The sequence below is a fragment of the Prorops nasuta genome, unplaced genomic scaffold, assembly GCF_024137725.1.
Source record: "Prorops nasuta isolate Cenicafe-Biocafe unplaced genomic scaffold, Cenicafe_Pnas_1.2 PNAS00001, whole genome shotgun sequence".
Taxonomy (NCBI): Eukaryota; Metazoa; Arthropoda; class Insecta; order Hymenoptera; family Bethylidae; genus Prorops; species Prorops nasuta.
The window spans coordinates 16849868-16865960 of NW_027116798.1; the positions used below are offsets into that span (position 1 = coordinate 16849868).

At 33.9% G+C, this 16093-nt stretch overlaps 1 protein-coding gene and 1 pseudogene across 1 annotated transcript in view; both read right to left on the minus strand.

Moving 5' to 3' along the window:
* Window positions 1-1050: 1050 nt before the first annotated feature.
* The window catches only part of fat-spondin (extracellular matrix protein f-spondin), a 431834-nt gene continuing 416791 nt past the window's right edge, over window positions 1051-16093 (minus strand). The window contains exons 10-11 of the mRNA XM_066727852.1: window positions 1349-1512; window positions 1051-1261 (exon numbers count right to left, since the gene is read on the minus strand). Coding sequence (XP_066583949.1) covers window positions 1247-1261; window positions 1349-1512 — 179 coding nt within the window. The 3' untranslated portion in view covers window positions 1051-1246. The remainder of the gene's footprint in view (window positions 1262-1348; window positions 1513-16093) is intronic.
* LOC136774516 (uncharacterized) lies at window positions 3933-7580 on the minus strand (annotated as a pseudogene).

Below are 16093 nucleotides of genomic sequence, written 5' to 3' on the forward strand. Positions count from 1 at the left end.
TCTTCCACATTTTTAGGTATATTTGTTTCTTCTTGGTCTCAAATTAGTCATAGAACTTTTCTTTATCGCGCTACAAGGCCTAATTTTCAATATTATTATGACCAACAAAATTACAAGTATTCATAATTTTTATGAAAATTATTTTTTATAATTTTGAGAAACCGAGTTTGTAGCGCGCTTCAGTACAGTCAAAAGAGTAAATTTAATCTCTACAAATAGTTCATATTCCTAATAATTTGGAAGATAAACTTGAATGAGTGTTTGAGTCGCTCAATGCATCCCCTTAAGGGTATCGTTTTACCCCGGTCTCCCCTACGTATACCAAAATTATATAATAATGAATTATTCATTCACCAATTTTACTTGCCTAATTTATGCGATCTCAGTGCTTTATGTTGCCATTTAATTACTTATCGAATTTATAAGTGATTTGAATTCTTTGTGGTGCCGGTATTTTCGTTTGAGATTTATTTTCTATAATAACTTTGTTTTTACTTTTATTAGGACGAAGTATAATTACTTGACTAATCTAAATGATCTCAATCCTTTGTGTTGCAGGTATATTTTTGCGTTTTATTTATTCTCTGTAATAATTTTTCTTATTGGAATTACTGTTTTTGGAGAGAAAGGGCAAAATTACAAGCCGTCTATTTATGTACGAAAGTGTTTTTTGGGAGGATACAGATGTAATGGCTTTGACGCAAATCTACTAGATTGAAGTCAGGTTATCTATATTTATACTTTATAGATAATAATATTTGTGCCCATACACAACGACCTTCGCAGTGCAGGGTCACAAGCTGTACTCCCTTAAAAGTGATAACTAGCTTCTGAGGGTTTGTAATATGGTTAAAAATCTGGTATAACATACATACACTTTATTTGTTAGTGCCATGTCAGCTATATATAAAAAATTATAAATACAGTCCTGTAAAGAGGATAGTCAAAATCTTACATTAGATTTGTAGTACAATGTAGTCTTCCATAAATTATTGTTGCCATATTGTTACTCTTTTCAACAAAACTACTAAAAAGGACTAATACACTAAGATAATTTATTTTTCTTTATTATTAAAAATGGATATACAAATATAAGGGTATTATATTATTATGAATATACAAGAACAAATAATAGTAAACTCATTTTTAAAATAAACATTACATAGTAACATTAGGCATGCATGTGCTTTGTTGAACATATTAAATCAACTTTGCAATTACCGCAATTTACTGAACGCTTCCTTATTTAGAGAGATTTGTTCTATAAGAAAGTATACTAATCAATTTTATATTATAGTGAAAATTTATGTATCTGTTACAGAGGCAATCAAATATCAAAATTACTTACAGTTTGGCAAGCATTTTTACATTCCTCTTCTGTTAAGAAGTTATTTCTGTTGCCACGGCAACCCCCATATATAAAAGTCGCGCACATTAATTTTATTGGATTGAATGCCCATCGCTGGTAGTAACCTCTACAGGGACCAATTTCAGCTTCTTCCATGCAAACATCTATATTCAAACAACATAATTAAAACATATAAATCAATCCATGTGAAAGTGTAACAATTTTCAAGTTTATAGGGTATCCCATTTTCATATCCCACTCTAAATAACTTTTCCATAGGTTGTAGAAACAAGCCCGTTAAACAAAAGTTGTTTAACTCCGAGAGAAACAAAATGACTTTAATAGTTTCATTTTGAAAAATCATTTCAAGGCTATATGAAGATCAACTTAAATTTATGAGAAGTTAAACCGTTCTAGTATAAAAAAAAATAACTTATTACTTTGCAAATTGCGCGAGCTTCACAAAAATAACTTACTAAAATATTAAAGTATGTAGGACAATGAAGGAATTGCGAATACTCAAGCGGGAATATAAATAATTCAATAAACATAAAAAAAATAATAGTGATTGATTTTTTAAAGATAGAGTAACTAGTATACTATGAAATAATAAATAAACTTTAATAATATGTAATACAACCACTAATTATTATCAGAATTGCAATCCCTCGCTGTTTGCAATTTCGCAAAAGATATGGATTAAATCCGAAAATCGAATAACTTAATAGGGGAGACCGGGGTAAAATGGTACCCTTAAGGATAAAAGCTTATATTTAGGTTATTATTTTTAAAAAATTGAAAATAAAACCACTTTGATTAAATATAAGCCTTCTTTAAAGTGGTGACACAAAATTAAATAATTATTTTTATTATTGATCAATCAAATGTTAATTTAAAAAAAACATAACAATTTACGGTTTTACCCCGACCCATGGGTAAAATAGGGTACTCCACGGATTCAAATTGGATACAAAAAATTGATACAAACTTAGCATGTATTACATGAGAAATTATGTAAATCTTCAATTTTCTAGTCAGTTCATCCTTCATGAGCCCATTTAAAATTTTGTATGCATTGTACTCATCCTTCTTGTAATTTTGTTAATGCGCATATTTCTTTACAATAAATACATTTATTAGGGGAAACCCAGGTAAAATAGGGTACCAGGGTAAAACAAGAACCCATTAATATAACAAAAATTATATTCCTGATTCAGTCATTAATGAAGGTATGAAGTCCGATTTTACCCCGTACGGTTTTGCCACTTAACCATACAAAGTGTATTTAAATATTATACAGACATATATCGTATGTGAATTAAAAATACGACTAACGAAATTATAGTTAAAAATATTACAAATTAAGTGACTTAAGTGAAAATTTACTCTATTAGTCCAGATTTTGTACTGGACACTTCGAAATTATCGGAAACTTTTAAGAATTATGTGCAAAAATGAAAAATAAAGCGTTTGGAAAGTAATCAAGCGCCAATATTTACAAATTTTTGCTGACAAATATCTTCAAGTGGCACCATTACATACCTTCATTAATGACTGAATCAAAAATGTAGTTTATGTTATATTAATGGGTCCTTGTTTTACCCCGGTACCTTATTTTACCCCGGTCTCACCTACATGTTATTAAAAAAATTACAAATAAAGCCTCCATATAAACACTCGACGCTACTGGAGATTTCGTGCGCTCACCAGCCGTAACTATCAAGAGACAAGGTAGTGTCTCGACGGCAAGTACATATGAAAAGAGATGAAGATATGTCTATACTGCCGTCGAGGCACTGCTTCTCGTATACAGCTAGTTAGGCCTATCCCAATTTTCCAACTGATTTATCTCCGTAAATATTCCATTACCATGATTTAAGTAAAACTTTACTTAAAATAGTTTTAAACAAGCTTTCATTTGAACCCATTGTTACGTCCTGAGTTATATATTAGTCTTAGTAAGAGTTTAAGGGGGTATCCTGCTTTGGAAGGTCTAAAAAACCGTTTTTAGGGAATTTTTTTAAGATAGAAAAAAATAACCAACTCCAGCGAACTTTCAGGAACATTTTAGTATATAATTGAACATTATAAAAAAATTTTTTTAAAGAAAAATATCAAAATGCAGCTGATTATTAGACACATTTGTTGGGCAGTCCGTAATCCGAGTCTTCTATTGGCGGGAGTGATAGAGCTCTTAATTTTGATCTGAAACAGAAAGCCAAAAAAATATTTCATTTTCATACATGTATTTTCTATTTGAACAAAGAAAAATCCGAAGAAATTGTGAAATTTGACATTTTTTCCGAATTTGAAGCAAAAAGTGCTTTTTACGAGAAAAAAAATCTCCTCAATATGCTGAAAAAGTCTTTTAGAAATTTATTTCCAAAAACCTTTTTGGTTCATATAGAAGAGTAGATAAATATGAATCTAAAAAACTTCGGATCATTACGATAGCTTATTAATTTCTTTTGCAAACACGCCCGCCAATTTAGAAAAAGTGGAAAAACGAAAACTCGAGAAAAAGCGCTTTGAAGTTTATGAACTGGAAAAATGTTAATTTTCGACTACTTACGGCAATAATTCGCTAATCAGCTATTCCTGCGACATACAATAGACCTTCTCAGCTTCCTCAAGGAACTCATTTTGTTGAAGTTGTTCAAGTCTACGGGCCGTACGAGCTTCCTTACTGGAAAGAGACGAACATCGTCTTTCTCGTTCAATCCGTTGTATGTCGACATTATCCGCAAACATATTACATTGCTGGCCAATATTCAAATTGAGTAATTGCATTGTATGCAGAACTGCTGAATATCCTTTATTGAACATTGTTACAGATCGGGGGGAGCGGAAAATGTTGAGAAATTGATTCCGCATTTTTCCGCTATATCTCCCTTTCTCTCTTACGCACACAGTAGACGGCTAGACCGACAGCGTCTAGCCGCTCTATCTGTCTTTACCTCTCCGCGGCGCTATTGCGCGTCTTCTGGCCCTAGCGCGTCGCGGCCGCGACAGCGACACTACTTGCGCGCTTGGCCACTAGGTGGCCAGCGCCCGCAGCAGCTCTCTCGCTGGCAAGATTAGTGTCGCTTAATTACTTAGATGGGTCCTCGATAAGGACCCATCGCACCCAGTGTTGCCAGAAAGTAGACCGTCGGTCTACAGAATTTCCCCCTCCACTTACCACCACAGATGCAGGCTCGTTTGCGTGAGCCATCCCCGCTTCTACTGCTGCTCGATGGTCACGAACACAAGTAGAAGCGTCCGTACATGTGTCGACTGACTTCGCTCGCTCTCGCCTATCCTCGGATTAAAGAGAGAGCTGAGATACTTTCTCGGACCTCTCTGTCTTTCTCGCTGTTAGCGTCTAGCAGAAGTTCGAGGCAAAATCTTTCCGCTTCGCTTTGCCGAAAATCTATGAATATTTTATGTTATTTACATTTGCAGCCTAATTCCTTTATACATGTTTTTCAGCATATTTATTTACAAGCATTGACTTATTATAGTCAATAATAAATAAAGGAAATGCGCATGTGATATGTAGTAATTACTTTAAATACAATTTCATCTTTATATTTCGCTTACTTCCGTAAAATATTCATTTCTTTAATTTATTATTGATTTTTGTAAGTCAACGGCTATTAAAAAAAAATTTAATCTTAAAAAAAAAGAAAAGTACCGAGCAGGAACCGAACCCGGACCTACGAATCGCCACGCGGTTACCTTACCGTCTAGACCACGAAGCTTCTTCGGTGCACCGTAAGCAGAAAGTCTTCTTAAGGACTTGAAATCTTCTGTTGAACCGTATAAATAAACGAGCAACCGACAGCTTTATTCATTATTATTCTGTCATAATGGTACAAAAATTAAAGAATAATTATATATTGAATAGTTTTCAAAAGCTGTTCCAATAGCCAAGGACGGAAACTACAAGCGTTGATTATATTTATCTTCGTTCTTGGCTATTGGAACAGCTTTTGAAAACTATTCAATATATAATTATTCTTTAGTTTTTGTACCATTATGACAGAATAATAATGAATAAAGCTGTCGGTTGCTCGTTTATTTGTACGCTTCAAAAGAAAATTTCAAGTCTTTAAGAAGACTTTTTGTTTACGGTGCACCGAAGAAGCTTCGTGGTCTAGGCGGTAAGGTAACCGCGTGGCGATTCGTAGGTCCGGGTTCGGTTCCTGCTCGGTACTTTTCCTTTTTTTTTTAAGATTAAATTTTTTTTTAATAGCCGTTGACTTACAAAAATCAATAATAAATTAAAGAAATGAATATTTTACGGAAGTAAGCGAAATATAAAGATGAAATTGTATTTAAAGTAATTACTACATATCACATGCGCATTTCCTTAATTTATTATTGACTATAATAAGTCAATGCTTATAAATAAATATGCTGAAAAACATGTATAAAGGAAATAGGCTGCAAATGTAAATAACATAAAATATTCATAGATTTTGGGCAAAGCGAAGCGGAAAGATTTTGCCTCGAACTTCTGCTAGACGCTAACAGCGAGAAAGACAGAGAGGTCCGAGAAAGTATCTCCGCTCTCTCTTTAATCCAAGGATAGGCGAGAGCGAGCGAAGTCAGTCGACACATGTACGGACGCTTCTACTTGTGTTCGTGACCATCGAGCAGCGGTAAAAGCGGGGATGGCTCACGCAAACGAGCTTGCATCTGTGGTGGTAAGTGGAGGGGGAAATTCTGTAGACCGACGGTCTACTTTCTGGCAACACTGATCGCACCCCAAACTCGCTCGACAGCTGCGTAGCAGCAGCAACAGCAGCAGTTTTTGTCGCCTTCTCGGCCTTTCTTTTTGACGCCTCCTCGGCAGCGCCTTCACGGCCATCCATCCAAGAGCGCCTCCACCGGCGAACTCATCGGGTAAAATACTTGGTAAGTATCACCCAACCACCCACTGCCTACTAAGAGGGGACTACCCCTCTGCGGCACTCTCCTCCCTCCTAAGGGAGATTTCTCCGGGGACTTCCCGGGAGAAGTTAAACCCTCTCCTTCCCCTCACACTGCCTCCGAGGACTACCTTGGACCCAGTGTTCCGAACCTCGCATCCAGGGCTCTCGTAAGAATCGGGTAGTGGGAGGGGTAGAAGCACCCTAGGGGTTGGGTTGCTCGGAGCCACTATAGCTTGTCGAGAGGTAGGCTGCGGGGTAAGGGGACTTCCCCCTCCCTAAAACCATTTCTCCACCTTTGCTTCCTCCTGTGGCTCGGGATTTGTCAGGGGAATACCCCAGGGAACTTGTCCAGCTCGGGAGTTTGTTGCTACGCGTTCCTTTCTGGGGAATTTTAGTTTCTAGGGTTCATGGGAATCTTCTTCCGCGGAGATTCCCTAGGACTTGACGGGAACAAATTCCCTAGGAAGTCGATAATTAAGTATAGCGGTTATTTGTATATATTTTTTGTAAATTTAGTATAATATTATTTATTGAAGAAATCTTCCTTTTATCTTTAACTCTGTCTTTGCCAATTTTATTTTAAGAACAACAAACCTTCCTCTCTAACCACAGGACTGGACACTACTTGGGCACTGTTTCGCACAAACATTCCTGCAGCCATATACGCAGCAATTTCTACAATTTTTTTACCAGAATTGAGATGTTTCGGATTATGCGCCAGACAGTGGAGTTGAACGATTCGTTGGAATTTTGCGTGTGGCCACCTAAGCATCGCGTCATGAGATCGTCATTCGAAAGTTCTTCGTAGATTGGACGAATATGTTCCTCCACTTTTTCGTCAATCAATCGAGCAGAATGTTTGAAGGATGCAAGACGATGACGAGGAGAGGAGCGCGCGCGTTTCAGTCTGACCGAGCACTGGCACTTGCTCGATGCCCCGCTGCGTTTAGTGCTGTATCTTCGGAAATACTGCGAATTCGACTCTATAACTTCGGATATATGTTCTTATACATATAAAAAATAGATTTGAGCATTAAAAAAATCGATTTTTTGAACGTTCTAAAGCAGGATACCCTCTTAAGTGTGGGTTCCAGTGACCGCTGCTTACCAGCTGGTAATGAGTAAAAAGAAATTCGATGCAGGATTTTTGTTGAAGGATGTAACACTGATTGAGATTAGACTTCGGTAGTTTTTAATGGTTTTGTTTATTTACCATAGCAAATAAATGCCTTGCAGACTGTTTTGGTTAATGGTACAAAATGTATAGTGTCTAAGAGAATAATCAGATTAGCTGACGCCGGATCCTGGATCATAATCCAGGGAGATGGCTAAGCAAATCAAAGCGTTTCTAAAATGGATCTTTCCTATCATTGGCCAATAAGAATGAAAACATCTTAAAATAAGTGGGAGGTAAAACTCTCTGACGGATTTGCAGTTCCATGGTGCAAGCTGCAAATGTAGGCAAAGATAAGATCCCGGCGACAGCGGCTGCAGATTCTGTTATATAGGATTGCATCCTGGTACCGCATTACCTTTATAAAATAAATTTAATTTTTCGGAGTTAAATAATTAGTTAGGGGCGTAACACCATGAACATCAATATCGGTTTATGCAATCCACAGATATCATAATCTGTTAGTTATATATATATGGAGCATTCTGTGCTAAATCGGTTACCCCCCCCCCCCCCCTGCTCACTTCATTTTTTGAGGTAAAATAGTTTTCAATATATGAAAATTTTCGTTGAAATATCTATTTTTTAATGCCTTTAGGCGTTTTTGAACTTTCAAAATGGCCGACCTATAATCAAAGCTGAAATAGAAGGATGCGTATTTTTTTTTAACATTATGTAATAACTTTTGTATTTGGATTACGGAATACCTGTAGATAAGCAATTTTATGTTTCTTTACCCACCGAATCTAAATCCATTGCGAAAAGTGAGCTAGTGTGTCAAAATCGATTTTTTTTGTATTAATTTTTTCTTGAAAACTAAAGGTTTAAATAAAAATTGCTGTAAAATAAAAATGACTTAGAATTTTTTGAGTAATGCTCTTCAATTTTTTAAGAACTTTTTGGAGACTTTTTATGAACATTTTGATTTTGCGACATTTAAAGAAATCCAAAAATTCTTAAAAAATTGAAAAGTATTATTCAAAAAATGCTAAAACATTTTCATTCTACAGCAATTTTTACCTAAACCTTCAATTTTCAAGAAAAAATTAATAAAAAAAATCAATTTTGACATGCTAGCTTACTTTTTGCAATGGATTTAGATTCGGCAGGTAAAGAAACATAAAATAGCTTATCTAGAGGCATTCCGTAATCCAGATACAAAATTTATTATATAATATTAAAAAAAAAAATTCGCATTCTTCAATTTCTGTTTCGATACTGGGTCAGCCATTTTGAAAGTTCAACAACGCCATACGGCATTAAAAAATAGACATTTAAACGAAAATTTTCATATGCTAAAAACTATTTTCTCTCAAAAATTGAAATGGGCAGAAAAGGGGGGGGGGTGGCCTTTTTAACAGAGAATGCCCTATACAGGGTCTTTTCCTAACAGCGGAGAATAGGAGATTCGTGTTAGTTGACTATAGCACTCGGAATGATGGAATCTGAGAGCGCTGATTGGTCAATATTGCGTAGTACCAACATATAATAGGCCGTTACCAATAGTTGGATACGAAAAATGAGATTCATCCGCCATTTTGGTGTGGAGAATGTTTACATGCTAATCCTAGCAGAAAGAGGTGTAAAATGGAGAAATGTCAAATGGTAAGGTTACTAAAGTAAAAATTGAAAATAATGAATGGAAAGTACGAATATTCTTTATTTTCATTCAAAGTATTCAATTTTCACTTTAGTAACGACAACATTTGACATTTTTCCATTTTATACCTCTTTCTGCTACGATCAGCATGTAAACATTCTCCACACCAATATGGCGGATGAATCTCATTTTTTGTATCCAACTATTGGTAACGGCTTATTATATGTTGGTACTACGCAATATTGACCAATCAGCGCTCTCAGATTCCATCATTCCGAGCGCTATAGTCAAATAATACGAATCTCCTATGCTCCGCTATTAGGAAAAGACCCTGTATATACCCCCCCCCCCCCCCAAAACAGTTTTCGCCTGTAAAAAATGGACGGCGAATACATTGATCCTATTAGTAATATTCCATTTAAAAAATGTAGTATGATTCAATTATTGGGCAAGTATTTCACGTTAGAAAAATATTCAAAACACAAAAAAAGTGCTGGCCGGGCCCGTCAGTTTTAAACGTAAGTCACTACCTTAGGATCGTTATTTCCGCTGAAAAGTCGGGCTTAATTAGGTGTACCAATCTCAATTTTATGTTCACCAAATTCCGAATATATTGTGATTTGATAGTTTAATGCATGAAATTTAATATGTATAAACTAATATGAATTTAATTAAAAATGAAAAAAAGGTATGTAGAGGAGAAGAAACATTGTGAGAGCTATTATTATTACAAATTTTAGTTGGTGCTCCTACTTAACGGGATCCTTCAAGCCCTCTGTAAATAACATTACGGAACGAAAAACGAGGGAGAATTATCCAGCGTTATTTTTCGACCAATTTTAATGTTTTTGGACTTGCTGGAATCGTTAGGACTCGCACCTTGTCATAAAAAAACCGTATTTTTTAAAAAATACAATTGTTTAAAAATTCGTGTTAATAATATTTAAACGCAAAAAAATCGAAAAATCGGGCTTCATTATGACAAGGTGCCAGAACTAACAATTTCAACAGCCCAAATACATTGAAATCGGTTGAGTAATAGAGCCGTACCATTGTCCCGCATTTTTAAGGTGGACCAAAACCAAAAATTTTTATGAAGGAAGCTAGCCTTCCGCCCCTCTCGCGGATCACGCTAACGTGTTCCCCCACTCCAGCATCGAAACTTACTGCAAAGCTTTCCTCATATTTACGCTATTCCTCTATCTGTAGCTACAGGGTGTAACGAAACGACCGCCTTTTCTCGTAACTGGAGGTTCGGGGTGACAAACTGAGTGCACGTGTAAAATTTCGTTCGAATCGTTCAAGAGGTTTAAAAGTTATTTACATTTAAAAATCACCCTTTTTCGGTCCTTCTCGAACGACTTTGATTGCACAATGGAAAGTGAAAAAACAATTGATGATCACCCCAATTAGAATGTAAAAGTTATCGATTGCACGCGATAATACTTTTGCTATTTATTCCATTAATCTGGCTATCAGATCAATTTTAAAAATAGCAAAATCCTTTTCATTACATTTCCAATTCAATTCAGTACAGTTATCATTGACTGAATTTATGGAAAGAGCGAGAAGACGCAATGAAAAGGAAAGTATCAAAAACTAAGATGTCGCGCGAACGCACTGATAATTTAATAGGAAACGCATGAGGGCATTCTCTTTCTATTAACGAAGCTGTAGAGAATGATTCAAAATCAATACATTGATGATAGAGAAAACTAAACTTACCCATTTAATGTTCTCTAAGTTCTTTTACATCGAAGTTTTCGAAAAAGCTTCAAACTGGCTCTTCGATGATTTCCAGAAAGCACACTATCACTGTTTTTGCATTTAAGCATTCGTGAATTTAAACAAATTAGGTATTAACCTACGTTTCTTCAAAACACTGGTTAATTTGACACTTTTGAACTGTTTGAAGTAGGCTGATTAAGAGTAGTCGAAACGAATTACTTATTATTTCTCCTCTCGGTGTCTCTCTCTCTTTCTCTTCAGCATACTTCAAATAGTTCAAAAGTGTCAAATTAACCGGTGTTTTGAAGAAACGTAGGTTAATACCTAATTTGCTTAAATTCGCGAGTTTTTAAATGCAAAATCAGTGATAGTGTGCTTTCTGGAAATCATCGAGGAGCCAGTTTAAAGCTATCTTAAAAACTTTGATGTAAAAGAACTTGGAAAACATTAAATGGGTAAGTTTACTTTTCTCTATCATCAATGTATTGATTTTGAATCATTCTCTTTAGCTTTGTTAGTAGAAAAAGAATGCCCTCATGCGTTTCCTATTAAATTATCAGTGCGTTCGCGCGACATCTTAGTTTCTGATACTTTCCTTTTCATTGCGTCTTCTCGCTCTTTCCATAAATTCAGTCAATGATAACTGTACTGAATTGAATTGGAAATGTAATGAAAAGGATTTTGCTATTTTTAAAATTGATCTGGTAGCCAGATTAATGGAATAAATAGCAAAAGTATTATCGCGTGCGATCGATAACTTTTACATTCTAATTGGGGTGTTCATCAATTGTTTTTTCACTTTCCATTGTGCAATCAAAGTCGTTCGAAAAGGACCGAAAAAGGGTGATTTTTAAATATAAATAACTTTTAAACCTCTTGATCGATTCGAACGAAATTTTACACGTGCACTCAGTTTGTCACCCCGAACCTCCAGTTACGAGAAAAGGCGGTCGTTTCGTTACACCCTGTATACATATATAAATACCGCAAACTAATGTTGTGAACATTTCGCCGATATAATGAAATTGCTAAAAATGCAATCATCATTTTGAAATAAAATTGTAGAAAAGGAGATTTCGTAATGCTTGAATTATAAGGCATAGGGCGAAACGCGGGGCAATGGTACAGTCGTATTTTTCAACAGAATTTGATGAGAATAGTAATAATTAAAGTAATTCTTCGTGTAGATTGTCCTAAAGAGCTCGCATTTTCGATAAATCTTATAGTTTCTCAGCTATGAACGATTGAAGTTGCACGGCGTACAAATACATATTTCTTCTCTCGCGTAGATTAGCTGTCGCGCACGTCCATCTTCAATCGTTCATAACTGGAAAACTGTAAGCTTTATCGAAAATGTGAGCTGTTTAGGACAATCTACACGAAGAATGGCTTTAGTTATGGACAATCCCATCAAATTCTATTGAGAAATACGCCTGTACCATTGTCCCGCGTTTTGCTGTAATTTCAGGTCTTCAACCGTCACTCTGACTCGTTCATTCTGCAATTTATTTCGGAACAAATAAATGTATGATTGCACATTGAAAAAATATATTAGAAGCTCTCGATATAATGTACACTCCGGAAAATATAATCTGTCCAACTTATAACCAAATGTTTTAAAAGGCCGTACTTCAATAGCGATAAACACTTTTTCACATCACGCTGGTTACCTGGTCTAGCACCGAGTCCCGAGCAATAAACCGAGAACAATCGAAGAACCCTATTATACCTGATACTCTAATCACTAATCCAAAATTACAATTTTTATATTTTTAATCAAACAGATTTGAAATTATTATGAATACATTGCTTGTATTTTTAACATGAAAATGAATCCAAACACGACGTTATTCGGACTATTATTTCTGTATTAGTTATATCTTGCAGCTCTCATTTTACTAAAATCTGTTAAAAATCAAATTTATTTTATTCCAATATGTCTATAAATAATCCAAATAAGCATCATTTAACCCGTAGCAGAATCATGCTAAAAAAATTGAAATTTTTAATTTTATGAAATGATTACCCTTTTTTTTTTGAAGATAGTATTTTAAAATATTTACATTTATTTGTCAATTATATCTTAAACTAAAATTTATATTTGTTAATTTTTTAATAATATGTTTATGTCCTTTTCAATATTTTGAAGATTTATTTTAACTTAATGCATAAGGAAGATATATAGTAAAATAGAATTTTTATTAGAATTTATAGATAACAAAGTAGCAACTTCAAGGTATAACTAAATGAAATAATTGTTCGATTAATGTCGTATTTGGATTCATTTTCATGTTAAAAATACAAGCAATGTATTCATAATAATTTCAAATATGTTTGATTAAAAATATAAAGATAGTAATTACAGATTAGTTATTAGAGTATCAGGTATATTAGGGTTCTTCGATTGTTCTCGGTTTATTGCTTGGGACTCGGTGCTAGACCAGGTAACCAGCGTGATGTGGAAAAGTGCTGACCGCTATTGAAATACGGCCTTTTAAAACATTTGGTTATAAGTTGGACAGAATATATTTCCCGGAGTGTACTACAGCGTTGCCAACTCCGCCATTTTGATTATACTACGGTGTACAGTGATGTCAGTGATGCCAGAATCAAGTTTTTAGCAACAAAAATTAAGTTAACCGCTAGCCAGCAGCAGTATAGAAAATTTGAAGGGAAGGGATATGTACCTCTTCCCTTCAAATTTTCTATACTGCTGCTGGCTAGCGGTTAACTTAATTTTTGTTGCTAAAAACTTGATTCTGGCATCACTGACATCACTGTACACCGTAGTATAATCAAAATGGCGGAGTTGGCAACGCTGGTGTACTATTTAGTATAGAAGCAGACAATGCTCTAAATCGTTTACTTTTGCTTACAGAAACTATTGATTAAACTTTAGAGAATATAGATATTAGACAATATGCTGAAATCCATTTTGTTGGAAAGCGGCAGTATGATGCTAGTGACTTAATCACTGCTATGTGTGATAAATTAAGTTGCTTGAATCGAGTTGTGTAACATTATCTAACTAAAACGGACAAATGTAGTACTTCATGTGGTTATACAGATATTACCCAATATTGTAATAATATTTTTTTACTTACGCTATTTGATGGTATCAAGAGTTTGTTAATTCCCAAAAAATTATACAAAAATAATTCTTGGAGCATATGAAAGATATCATTCAGAGCATCTTCTCTAAGCGAAAAAAACTATAGAATTCTTTGTACAGTAATTGCATGAGTTCTTTACAACTTCAGCAAAAAATTCCTAGTACAGTTACTAAGAAAGTTTTGAATGTTAAATTATCATTATTTAATACCAAAACAGAAAATAGAAAACGTTAAAGATTGGAATGTTCTTAAAAACTGGAACATTAAAGGTATACCTACTGAGAAATTAGAAATTAGTGATAAAGTTTATAAAGCAAATTGTACAATTTTCCATGATGGCAAGTACGCTATAACTGGTCATTATACGTCTATGATACGTAAGGATAAATCATGGTTATATACGAACGATCATATCGTTCAAAAGAAAACAGTCCAGAAATTCAAAAGGTGCGTATATCATATTCTTCGAGGAAATTTAATTCATTCAATATTCCGTCATTCTTATCTCTAACGGCTGGTTTTATAAAAGTTGAAAGTTGTTATTATGGGTAAAAACATCTTACTTGTAATAACATGTTCATTAATATTAGCACAACGGCTGCGTTTAAAACGCCATTTCACTAAATATTGGCCGCAATTATAGCGCCTTCGGCTGCAATTTTCCTAGTAAGTAAATTATTTAAAAATTATATCAATTCCACAATAACTTGCTATCATTTTCAAATAGTTTTTAACTGGGTAGAGCGCCATTTAAATTAAAATCATGTAACGAATTTTTTTTCATAAAAATATTGTATCCTTCCCAAAAAAAATATTCATTATGATTTTATAAATGTTTTTCCTTGTTTTATTTACTCTGTGAATGTTAAAAATATTTATTTAAATGTTATACATTTTTTTATTTATTATTGTAAAATAAATTTAATTATTCTTACGAAATGTTATTATTTATATATTTTAATAAATATTCCCGTTCAATAAAATTAAATAAATCGAATACAGATACTATCAATATGAGTTTCCTACGTTTTCTTTCATTTTCATCAAAAAATATATTCCTAAGACGACTTCGCGAAATATTACAAAAAGTCCTGAGATCCCCCCAAAAAACACTTTCGTTTAAAAAGAAGGCGGCAAGTAATTTTGCCCTTTCTTTCCCAAAATAGTAATTTCAAGAGGAAAAATTATTACAGAGAATAAATAGAAAACAAAAATACTGGTAACACAAAGTATTGAGATCATTTGGATTAGACAAGTAATTATAATTGGTCCCAATAAAAGTGACAACAAACAAAGATATTTTAGAAAATAAATCTCAAACAAAAATGCCGGCAATACAAAAGATTGAAATCACTTATAAATTGGACAAGTAATCAAACGGTAACATAAAGAACTGAGATCGCATAATTTAAGCAAGTAAAAATAGTGAATGAATATTTAATTATTATATAATTTTTGTATACATACTACTTGCCAGGACGGGCCAAATATGGTAAAGTATATTTAAATCTTCGTAAAAGTTGCATTTTGAAATATCTACTACTATACACTTTTTGGCCCGTCTTGGCAAGTAGTATGTATATCAAAATGATAGAATAATTAATTATTCATTCACTATTTTTACTTACCTAAATTATGCGATCTCAGTGCTTTATGTTACCGTTTGATTACTTGTCCAATTTATAAGTGATTTCAATCCTTTGTGTTGCTGGTATTTTCGATTGATAATTATTTTCTATAATATCTTTGTTTGTTGTCACTTTTATTGGGACCAATTATAATTACTTGTCTAATCCAAATGATCTCAATACTTTGTGTTGCCGGTATTTTTGTTTGCTATTTATTCTCTGTAATAATTTTTCTTCTTGGAATTACTATTTTTGGAGAGAAAGGGCAAAATTACTTGTCGACTTCTTTTTACACGAAAGTGTTTTTCGAGGGAATTATACATACTGGTAAGAGGAATTCCTACTAAATCGAATATAGTATGGGAGAATTTAGTGGATGTAAACAAAGTATGGAACGCTTTATTACGGTTGAAGGATAATAATGCTTTATATTCAGAAATAGTACTACCTATGTCTTCTGATGGAATGCTATTACAGTCTAATTTGAAAGGCACTGAATTTCAAATAGATAATGACTTAAGAGAAGACGATGAAATATTTGAAGTAATAAATGATAATGAAAAAGAAAACAATGCTTTAGTGA